This window comes from Larus michahellis, chromosome 22, assembly GCF_964199755.1.
Source record: "Larus michahellis chromosome 22, bLarMic1.1, whole genome shotgun sequence".
Taxonomy (NCBI): Eukaryota; Metazoa; Chordata; class Aves; order Charadriiformes; family Laridae; genus Larus; species Larus michahellis.
Genome location: NC_133917.1, coordinates 5,657,649 through 5,667,432, shown reverse-complemented (window position 1 = coordinate 5,667,432; position 9,784 = coordinate 5,657,649). Strand labels below are relative to the sequence as shown.

Below are 9,784 nucleotides of genomic sequence, written 5' to 3'. Positions count from 1 at the left end.
ACATAGCGTGTCCCCCCCATGGCGTCCCAATGTGTCTCCAAACGCCCCACAACGTTCCACGCTGTTCCCTGGCGTCCCACCATGTCCCACTGGCGTCCCACGGGGTCCCCTGGCATCCCACGGAGTCCCACCGTGTCCCGCGGCGCCCCGGGGCAGGGCACGGTGGCCGGGCGTCGTGCTGAGCCCCACCGGCCCCGGCCTCCCCCTCCCAAACTCCCAGGGGACGCGACGCCCCGGGCAGGACGGGGATGGGGGGGCGGCTCTTCCCGGCCCCCCGGAGCGGGCCGGTGCCTGAGCGCGGCCGGTGCGTGCCCGCGGGCCCGGGGAAGGCCGGGGGCAGCCCCGCCGGGCGGGAGCGGGAAGCGCCGGAGCCGCCCCGTCGGGGCCGCCGAGATTGCGGCGCCGCGGGCAGCACGACCCGGCCCGGCCCGGCGGGGACTGGGGACTGCGGGGGTCCCGGGGGGGCCGCGGACGGGGAAGCCCCGCCGAGACACCGCGGCCCCGGGGAGCCGCCAGCCGCCGCCGCCCCGGCTGATGTCCCGGTGCGGTCGGGGGGCAGCGGGGGACACTGGGGGAAACATCGAGGGGACACCGGGGAGGGCACCGAGGGGACACAAAGGGGACACTTGGGGGACACGGGGGAGACACGGCCGGCGCCCGGCGGGGCTCGGTACGCTCGGCGGGGCGGGCGGGGCTGCTCAGGTGCGGCGGGCGGGGGGGTCCCGGGGCGGTCGCCGTGTCCCGGTCCCGGTGCCCCCGGGCGCGGAGCCGCCAGGAACTGCCCCGGGTTTTCCTGCCCGTCCCGTCTCGTCCCGTCGCGGCGCGGGGCCGGGCGCGGCGGGGCGCAGCCCGGGGACCCCGGCCCGGTATCGGTTCTGCTTTCGAGGGAGGCGGCGATTTCGCAGTAACGGGGGGCGGGTGCCACCTGCCCCGGGGATTCCCCACCTGCCGCCGCCCCATAAGAGCCCGGTGGCGGCGCCGGTGGCGGCACCGACAGACCGACAGACAATGGCCTCGCTCCGCTGCATCCTCCTCTGCCTCTGCCTCCCGCTGCTGCTCCCGCCACCCGCGGCCCCGGTCCCGGTCCCGGACCGCCGCACCGACTGGGCCGCCTGCAGGAGCCTCTCCCGGGAGCTGTCGCGACTGCTGGCGACCCTGAAGGAGCCGCACCCGATCCTGGTGAGCGCGGGGGGCTCGGCCGGGGGGGAACCGGGGCGGCCGGGGGGCTGTGGGCGCTGGAAGGTGCGGGGCATCGCGGCAGGAGGGGTGCCCCGAGGGTGCGGGGTGCCGGAGGGGTGCGGGGGCCCTGGGGACACCGCTGACCCCCCCGCTGCTAGGATGAGATGCACCTGAGCGAGGAGGACCCCGAGAACTGGCCCCCCCGGATCCGCTGCAGTGACGCCTGCGACCCCTCCACGCTGGACACCAACAACACGGTACCGGGGGACACGGGGTGTTGCGGGGCCGCGGCGGGGCGGGCAGGGAGCCTGAGGGCGTCCTGGGGGGGGATGAGCCTGGGGGATGTTGCCTGGGGGTCCCAGGGGTGCTGGAAGGTCCCAGGGGCGCCTGGGGATGCTGAGGGATGTGCACGGGGGTCCCAGAGATGTTGGGTGTTCCCAGGGGTGCCTGTTTGTCCTCAGGGATGCTGAGGGCTGCGTCTGGGGTAGCCAGGGGTGCTGGGGGTCCCAGGGACATTGAGAGATGTGCCTGGGGTCTCCAGGGGTGCCCGGGGAGGGGGGGGGGGTCCCAGGGATGCTGAGGGATGCGCATGGGGGGGTCCGTTCTCAGGGGTGCCTGTTTGTCGCCAGGGATGCTGAGGGAGGTGTTTGGGGTTCCCAGGGGTGCTGGGGGTAGCCAGGGGTCCCAGGGATGCTGAGGGACGTGCCCGGGCATTCCAGGGGTGCCCCAGGGGTCCCAGGGATGCTGAGGGACGTGCCCGGGGGTCCCAGGGGTGCCCTAGGGGTCCCAGGGATGCTGAGGGACGTGCCCGGGGGTCCCAGGGGTGCCCCAGGGGTCCCAGGGATGCTGAGGTACGTGCCCAGGGGTCCCAGGGGTGCCCTAGGGGTCCCAGGGATGCTGAGGGACGTGCCCGGGGGTTCCAGGGGTGCCCCAGGGGTCCCAAGGAAGCTGAGGGATGTCCCCGGGGATCCCAGGGATGCTGAGGGATGTGCCCAGGGGTTCCAGGGTGCCAGGAAGGGTGTGGGGGGGTGCCCAGCTCACACCCCGCTCCCCGTAGCGCTGCCTGCAACGCATCCGCCAAGGGTTGCAGCGCTACCAGGACCTGCTGGGTTCCGAAATCTTCACCACCCACCGCCTGCCCCAGCTGGAGACGGCGCTGGACCAGCTGCTGGGCCACGTCCAGGTGAGAGGGCGGGAGGGGGGGTCTGTGTGGCAGCCTGTTCCCCCCGCAGCCGGGGAAGTGGCTGCCCATCGGCCGCAGCCTCGGGCTCCCCCCGCCCCTGACCCCGCTCTCTCCCCGCAGCAGGAGCACAGCCGCCCCCCCCCGCACCCCATGTCCCCCATCGGGAACTGGGACCGGCTGCTGCTGCGGCACCTGGCGCTCCAGCGGCTCCAGTCCTTCACCGCCGTCATGAGCCGCGTCTTCACCCACAGCGCCAGCGCCAGCCCCCGCTGAGGCCGGCTGGCTGTGTTTCCCCCCCCCACCCCGACTATTTATTCCCCTCCGCCCCGAGGGGCTATTTATGTGCGATGCTCCCTATTTATCTCGGGTATTTATGAGTTTCTAATAAAAGGCTGAAGGAGACGAGCGGCTCCCCGCGTATGGCACAACCCGGGTCTGCCCGCAAGCAGCGCAGGCAGATGGGTGGGGAAGAGGTTTATTTACGGGGGGGCGTTGGGGGGGAGTCACTGGAAGTCGTTGGCGTCGATATGGAGCGGGGGGAAGTCGGTGGCGAAGAAGGAGCTGACAGGGGACAGGGCTGCGTCCTCGAGCTGCGGCAGGAACGGGTCGTGGGGATTCAGGAGCGTGGGGGCGCCTGCGGGATGGGGAGAGGTCAGTGCCGAGGGGACCCCCCCTCCCGCCCCGTGTCCCCCCTCAGCCCCGACACTCACTCGCCAGCCCGGGGCCCAGCCCCTCTGCCACCGCGTCGGTGGCCTCTGCCATGTTGGGCATCAGCTCCGGTGCCTCCATCGTCTCCAGCGTCCCCGAGCCCGGCTCCAGCCCCTCCGACAGCGTCTGCAGGAGCTCCTCCATGTCCAGGCTCCTGTGCAGCAGCTCCAGGTCCCTCAGCTCCGGTGGCAGCGTCCCCTCGTCCTCGGGGACCAGCAGCGGCCCCACAGCCCCCACCACTGGCTGCAGCATCCCCACGTTCCCGGCCACCTCGGGCAGCACCCCCAGCCCCTCGGGCAGCACGGGCAGCGTCCCCACACCCCCTGGTGCCACCGTCCCCTGGCCCTCGGGGACCCGCTGCAGCACCAGCTGCGGCTCCAGGTCCCCAATCCCTGCCTGCAGCATCTCCGAGACCCCCGATCCCACCTGCAGTGGCCGCGGTGGCCCCAGGCCTTGGGGCCCTGGCTGCTGCAGCGTCCCCGAGCCCTCGGGCTGCATCATCCCCGCGCTCCCGGCCACTGCTTGCTGCGTCCCTGAGCTCGGGGGCTGCGGCATCCCTGGGCTCACAGCCATCGCTTGCTGCGTCCCCAGGTTCCCAGATGGGACCTGCAATGTCCCCGACCTGCCGGGCTGCTGCGTCCCCAGGCCACCGGGCTGCTGTGTCCCCAGGCCACCGGGCTGCAGCTGCAGCGTCTCCAGGTTTTCCGTAGCAGCCACCAACTCTTCTTCTGTCTGCCACGACTCATTTGCCTGCCTGCAGGGAGAGACGGTGGGTCACGGTCTGGGTCAGGGTCTGGGTGAGGGTCACGGTCTGGGTCTGGGGTTAGGACAGGGTCAGGGTCTGGGTGAGGGTCAGGGTCAAGGTCAGGGTCTGGGGTTAGGACAGGGTCAGGGTCTGGGTCAGGGTGAGGGTCAGGGTCTGGGTCTGGGGTTAGGACAGGGTCAGAGTCAGGGTCTGGGTCAGGGTCTGGGGTTAGGACAGGGTCAGGGTCTGGGTCAGGGTGAGGGTCAGGGTCTGGGTCTGGGGTTAGGACAGGGTCAGGGTCAGGGTCTGGGGTTAGGACAGGGTCAGAGTCAGGGTCTGGGTCAGGGTCTGGGGTTAGGACAGGGTCAGGGTCAGGGTCTGGGTGAGGGTCAGAGTCTGGGTCTGGGGTTAGGAGAGGGTCAGGGTCTGGGTCTAGGTCTGGGTCTAGGTCTGGGGTTAGGAGAGGGTCAGGGTCAGGGTCTCTGTGAGGGTCTCTGTGAGGGTCTGGGTCTGGGATTAGGACAGGGTCAAGGTCAGGGTCTGGGGTTAGGACAGGGTCAGGGTCAGGGTCTGGGTCAGGGTCTGAGGTTAGGACAGGGTCAAGGTCAGGGTCTGGGGTTAGGACAGGGTCAGGGTCTGGGTCAGGGTCTGGGGTTAGGACAGGGTCAGGGTCAGGGTCTCTGTGAGGGTCTGGGATTAGGACAGGGTCAGGGTCAGGGTCAGGGTCAGGGTCTGGGGTTAGGACAGGGCCAGGGTCAGGGTGAGGGTACAAGGATACAAGGCTGAGGGTCCCTCTTCCCACGGGGGAAGAGGGAGGGACCTCCCTCCGGAGGGACCAAGGCGTCCCCCTGCCTCACCTGGAGGACACGCGGATGAGGCGCCGGTTCAGGTACCTCTTCTGCTCCAACAGGTTCCCTGGGGACAAGAGGAGAGGTCGGAGGGGGCGGTGGGCACTGCCCCCGCGCCGTGCCGTGCCGCGCCACGCCGCACCGTGCCGTACCCTCCTCCCGCTGGCTGTAGTAGGGCCCGAAGGCCTCATCGCGGGGGGTGTCGGGGTACAGGAACTGGAGGGGGTTCTCGGGGATGTTCTCCTCCACCAGCAGCTGGTAGTCGCGGATGATGTCGGGCAGCGCCAGGGACGCCAGCTCGGCCGCGGTGTAGGGAACCACCGAGCGGAAAGCGGGGCGTCCTGCGGGGCAGGGGGACAGCCCCAGTCAGTGCCCAGGGCAGGCCTGAGGCCCGGGTGAGGGGCTCGACCCCGGTGGTGGCGGGGTGGGGGGGGGACGACAACATGCTCACCGCTCTCGGGGTGCTCCACCCAGGTGCAAGTGACCCCCCCCAGCACGCTCTCGCTGAACCGGATCAGGAACGTCCCCGTCCGCTTCCCCTTCAGCAGCTTCTTCTCTTGTTTACGGCTCACGAAGCCCAGGATGAGCCTGGGGGAGGCACCATCAGCCCCAGCGGCTGCCGGTGCCCCCCCCCCGGCCCCCCCGGCCCTGCTCCTACCCATTCTTCCAGAGCTCCTTGAGTTGCTCCTGGAGCAGCCCCAGGATCCCGTCCAGCCAGGCCCAGAAGGAGAAGCCGGAGGCGCCGTCCTGTGGGAGAGGGGGGGTGAGTTGGGGGGGGACGGGGCTACGGGAGAACGGGGGGACATTGGGACGGGGCCACGGGGGGACGGGCACCACTCACCTTGGAGAACTTGGGCCAGGTCAAGGTGCTCTCCGGAGACGGCTTTGAGCCTTGGAGGCGAGAGCAGGGTGAGGGGGGCAGCACGGCCCCTGTCCCGGCCCCGGGGGGTCTCGGGGCTGGCACCCGGCCTTACCGAAGAGCTTCTCGGCCAGCATGAGGAGGTGGTCCCTGCTCAGGCCCCGCTCGGCCACGCTCTCGAACTGCCAGCTGAGAACCTCGGCCAGCCGCGGCCAGGGCACTGGGGGCGGCTTGGAGAAGAACTGCTGGTCCTGCGGGAGACGGGGTGAGCGGGGACGGGGACACGCCGCAGGGGACGGGGACACGCACCGGGGCAGAGGACGGGGATGGGAAAGAGACCAGGGGACAGGGACACACACAGGGGCAAGGGATGGTGATGGGACAGGGACAAGGGGACGGGGACTTGCACAGGGGACAGGGATGGGACAGGGACCAGGGGATGGGGATGGGACAGGGACCAGGGAACAGGGACACGCACAAGGGATGGGAATGGGACAGGGACAAGGGGACAGTGACATGCACCAGGGCAGGGGATGGGACAGGGACCAGGGGACGGGGACACGCACAGGGGCAGGGGACAGGGGTGGAACTGGGACAAGGACAGAGCAGGGACTGGGGACAGGAGAAGGGACAGGGCACGGTGGGAAGACCAGGGACAGAGCCCAGGAACCTGGGACAGGACACAGGGACGGAGACCGGGTGAGGAGCAGGGATGGGGACGGGACCCCCGGAGCCCGCGGGGGCAGCGGGGAGGGCGCGGGGTCCCGCTCACCATACGGTCGCTGGTGACGCTGTTGAGCACGTTGAACCAGAGGATGGAGGCCCAGGCGCTGGAGAGCTGGTTGTTGTTGGAGATGATGATGAAGGGCAGCGTGGAGGTCTGTGGGGAGAGTGGGGCGGGGGGGGGACAGGTCAGACCAGCCGCCCCCAACCCCTCCGGCCCTTCCCCAGGCCCCCCGGTCCCCCCCAGCTCACCTCCAGCTCCAGCTCCAGCCCGCAGTAGGCGTACGCCAGCGTGAAGGTGATGAGGTGCAGCTCCTCCGTCACGACCAGGGGTCCCTGCGCGGAGGTGGCACCGTGGGGCACCGCGTGGCACCCGCCGCCCCCGCGCCCCCCAGCCCCGCACCCACCTCGCCGGTGCCTTTGCCGCCCTTGCCCGACCTGCTGTCCTTCTGCTCCCTCAGCGTCTGCGGGGCAGGAGAGGGTCAGCCCAGGGTGGGGTGGGGGGACGATGGGGTCCTGACCCCCCCCCCCCCCCCCCACCATGGAGGACATGAGGGTCTTGGGGTGTGGGGGAGGGACCCTACCAGGTACTGGAAGTCACAGACCAGCCCGTCCTGGGGACTGTCCCCTGCCAGGAGGGTTTTGCTGCTCGATGTCAGGATGTTGAACTTGCGAAACCTGCGGGGGCAGCGAGAGGTCCGCGGGGTCGGCGGGGCCGGGACCCCCTGGTGGGGGGGGGTGTGTGGGGTACAGCCCTGCCCGCAGCGCTCGCTCGGCTCTCACCCTTTTATCTTGGGGGGGTCCCTGCAAGAGACAACAGGGCGTCAGCGGGGAGCGGGGGGGTCTCGGGACCCCCACGGCTGGGCAGAGGAGGGGGGGTGGTTAGCCCCGGGGGGGGTCCCGACCTGTCGATGTGGATGCTGGCCTCCATGCCGTGGTTGCGGTCGTGGAGGCGGACGAGGAGGCGGGCGCGGGCCGAGAACTTGCTGGTGGTGCGCAGGACCAGCGGGCGCTTGCAGGCGTTGGGCATGCTGGGCTGCTGCTCCACCACGAAGGCGCTGGGGGCAGCGGGAGGGTCAGGGCTGCCCCCTGGACCACCATCCCCCCCCACCCCACCACCCCAAAACACCCCGACACCCCTCCCCAGCCCCCCCCCACCTCTTCAGCAGGTAGGTGAGCAGCTCCTGCAGCCGCCGCTCCAGGAGGGGGGTCTCTTCCCTCAACGGGTCCCTCTCATACGTCACCTTCTGCCGCAGCTCCCCCAGCGCCCGCAGCAGCTGCCGCAGCTGGAAGAGCCCCTGGCCCAGCTCCGTGAACCTGCGGGTGCCGGGGGTGGGTGGGTGGGGGGGGGGGAAGCGGGCCGGGGGGGCGTTCATCAGGGGCCAGCTGTTGTCCCTCGTCCCCGTCCCCGTCCCATCCAGGCCCTACCAGGTCTCCAGCAGGCGCAGGGAGGTGTCGGCGGGGGCCCCCATGCAGGCGCGCTGCTGCCGCTCCCGCCAGGCCCCCAGCTCCTGCTGCAGGAAATCCCGCAGGGTCTCGCTGCGCCCCAGGAGCTGCTGCATCTGCGCCAGCACCTCCTGGGGGAGGAGGGGGGGGGGGAAACACGTGCCTGAGCCGGGGGGTGCAGGGTGGCTGTGACACCCCCCAGCCCAACCCCGGTCCCCATCTCACCCGCCGCTGCCGGTCCAGGATCTGCAGCTTGGCCTGGAGGGCTTGGACCTGCTGGGTGTACTGGGGGTCGCTGGTCCTGGCCTCGCCTGCGGGAGGGGGGCGAGAAGGGGGTCACGGGGGGGGATTAGGGGGGGCGCAGGGCAGCGCTGTCCCACGTCTACCCCCGGTGTGGGCAGGATCGGTCCTTACCCGGCTGGTAGTGCACCTTGTAGCAGAAGTCAAAGGTGTCCTGCAGGTCCTCCAGGTGACGGAAGGCACGTTCAGCCTCCTGGGGGGGCAGAGAGGGGTGAGGGGATGGGTAGCACCTGGGGTCCTTGCGGGGGGGCGCCCAGGGGGGCCGTTACCTGCAGGGCCACGTGGAACTCGGCCAAGCGCCGCTGGATCTGCTGCTCCCGGTCACTCTCTGGGGGTGCGACAGGTGCCGGGGCAGCCCCCCCCTGCGGAGACATGGGGCGTCGGGCAGTGGCCGGCAGGGTCCCGTGGGGCTGGGGGGTGGGGGGGGGGGACACACAGACCCCGGCCTACCTGCCCTCCCGCCTGCCCCAGGCGCAGGATCCGTCGCTCCTCCTGCAGCAGGTTGTCCACCAGGTTGGCAAACTTCTCCGGGCACTCCCCAAACTCGGCCTGCGGAGGGGCTGGGGGGGGTCAGCGGGGCGCAGAGACCCTCGTTGCCCCCCTCTCCTCCCCCCCCGGCCCCGGCCCCCCCTGCCCACCTGGAGGTCACGGCAGGCCTTGCGCAGGTTATGCTTCAGCATGAAGTCCTCGTCGCCCAGCCCCGGGCTGCCCAGGTGCTCGCCCAGCAGCGCCAGCATGGAATGGAAGAGCATCCGGGCGTGGGAAGAGAGCGGCTCGGCCGCCTGGCGCCTGCGGCACCGCGGGCTCAGCGCCGGCACGGCACGCCCCGTCCGGCACTGAGCCCCCCAGACCCAGACCCAGACGTACATACACCCCCCACCCCCCTCCGGCCCTGTTACCAGTTCTGGTCCTCGATCCAGGAGGCCAGGCACTGCCGCACCACCATGGGCAACGCCGCCCCCGCGTACAGCTGGTGCACCTGCTCCAGGCAGGCGTTGGCCAGACTCTGCACCTCCTGCCACTGCGCCATGCTGGGGGGCATGGGGAAAGGGGGCGGGCGTCAGGCGTCAGGCCATCCCTGCTGACCACCCCACCCCCCCCCCCCCGGCCACGGCACGGCGGGAGGATGCTCAACCCGGTCCCCGGGCCGCCCTGCGCCCCCACGCACCTGCCTGCGGCCCCCTGGTCCCACGGGGTCCCTGCGCTGCGACTCGGGCTGGCCGCGGGCCAGCAGCCCCCGTCCTGCGCCGGGAGAAGGGCTGAGCAGGGGTGGAGGTTTCCCGCATGGGCCCCGGTGCTGGTGACCGAGCTGTCCCCAGCTGCAGGGGCTGGGGGCACACGCTCCCCCCCCCCCCTTCCCCGAGGGCCCCCCGCACCCCATGGGTCCCCTCCCCGGAGGCTCCCCGACATGGTCCCCCCTTGCACCCCCACAGGCACCCCCCCAGGCAGGTCCCCTGCACCCCAAGTGTCCCCCCTGCAGGGCTCCAGGGGGGCGGGTGCCCCTAAACACCCCCCGCCCCAGGGGACACCCCCAAGGGACCCCCTCCCAGGGGGATCCCTGCGTGCCCCGACCGGGATCCCCTACCTGCGCCCCGGCCCCGGCCCCAGCAGGGCTCCCCGTACCCGAACCTGCAGGGGGGACCCCCCCCGGGACCCCCGGCCCCCGCCGCGCTCCCACCTCGGCCGCTCCCGGCTGCCGGACCAGGAAGGCGCGCAGGCCACGCCCCCTCCCCTCTCTGCGCGGCGATTGGCGGAGCGCGGCGGCGAGGCCACGCCCCCCCCCCGGCGGCGAG

At 71.7% G+C, this 9,784-nt stretch overlaps 2 protein-coding genes across 6 annotated transcripts; one reads left to right on the top strand and one right to left on the bottom strand.

Moving 5' to 3' along the window:
• Window positions 1-1,008: 1,008 nt before the first annotated feature.
• IL23A (interleukin 23 subunit alpha) lies at window positions 1,009-2,635 on the top strand. The gene is made up of 4 exons (XM_074564794.1): window positions 1,009-1,179; window positions 1,338-1,436; window positions 2,237-2,362; window positions 2,483-2,635. Exons 1-4 carry the CDS (start codon window positions 1,009-1,011, stop codon window positions 2,633-2,635), a joined length of 549 nt encoding a protein of 182 aa, XP_074420895.1.
• A 186-nt stretch (window positions 2,636-2,821) lies between these two features.
• Window positions 2,822-9,725, bottom strand: STAT2 (signal transducer and activator of transcription 2). 5 transcript variants are annotated; one of them, XM_074565202.1, is made up of 24 exons: window positions 9,670-9,725; window positions 9,160-9,233; window positions 8,891-9,022; window positions 8,630-8,780; window positions 8,442-8,540; window positions 8,261-8,353; window positions 8,106-8,184; window positions 7,917-8,002; window positions 7,674-7,822; window positions 7,404-7,562; window positions 7,151-7,303; window positions 7,029-7,049; window positions 6,830-6,923; window positions 6,653-6,709; window positions 6,498-6,581; window positions 6,295-6,402; window positions 5,638-5,773; window positions 5,505-5,554; window positions 5,322-5,410; window positions 5,115-5,251; window positions 4,816-5,004; window positions 4,673-4,730; window positions 3,073-3,824; window positions 2,822-2,996 (listed from the first exon to the last, which is right to left on the bottom strand). In XM_074565202.1, the coding sequence occupies exons 3-24, from the start codon at window positions 9,019-9,021 to the stop codon at window positions 2,866-2,868; spliced, it is 3,006 nt and encodes a 1,001-aa protein (XP_074421303.1). In that variant the 5' UTR covers window position 9,022; window positions 9,160-9,233; window positions 9,670-9,725; the 3' UTR covers window positions 2,822-2,865. The 5 variants fall into 5 exon arrangements, with proteins under 5 accessions (XP_074421303.1, XP_074421304.1, XP_074421302.1 ...); XM_074565203.1 differs by having other exon boundaries at window positions 9,615-9,687; XM_074565201.1 differs by lacking the exon at window positions 9,670-9,725 and adding an exon at window positions 9,577-9,651.
• Between the last annotated feature and the right edge of the window lie 59 nt (window positions 9,726-9,784).

Excerpts from the sequence above, each read along its gene's own strand:
- IL23A (XM_074564794.1), top strand. The coding sequence starts at position 1,009 with ATGGCCTCGCTCCGCTGCATCCTCCTCTGCCTCTGCCTCCCGCTGCTG. Across the intron at positions 1,180-1,337 it reads AGGAGCCGCACCCGATCCTG|GATGAGATGCACCTGAGCGA; the intron begins GTGAGCGCGGGG and ends CCCCGCTGCTAG. Across the intron at positions 2,363-2,482 it reads AGCTGCTGGGCCACGTCCAG|CAGGAGCACAGCCGCCCCCC; the intron begins GTGAGAGGGCGG and ends CTCTCCCCGCAG.
- STAT2 (XM_074565202.1), bottom strand. The coding sequence starts at position 9,021 with ATGGCGCAGTGGCAGGAGGTGCAGAGTCTGGCCAACGCCTGCCTGGAG. Across the intron at positions 7,823-7,916 it reads TCCTGGACCGGCAGCGGCGG|GAGGTGCTGGCGCAGATGCA; the intron begins GTGAGATGGGGA and ends CTCCTCCCCCAG. Across the intron at positions 5,774-6,294 it reads GCGTCACCAGCGACCGTATG|GACCAGCAGTTCTTCTCCAA; the intron begins GTGAGCGGGACC and ends CGTCTCCCGCAG.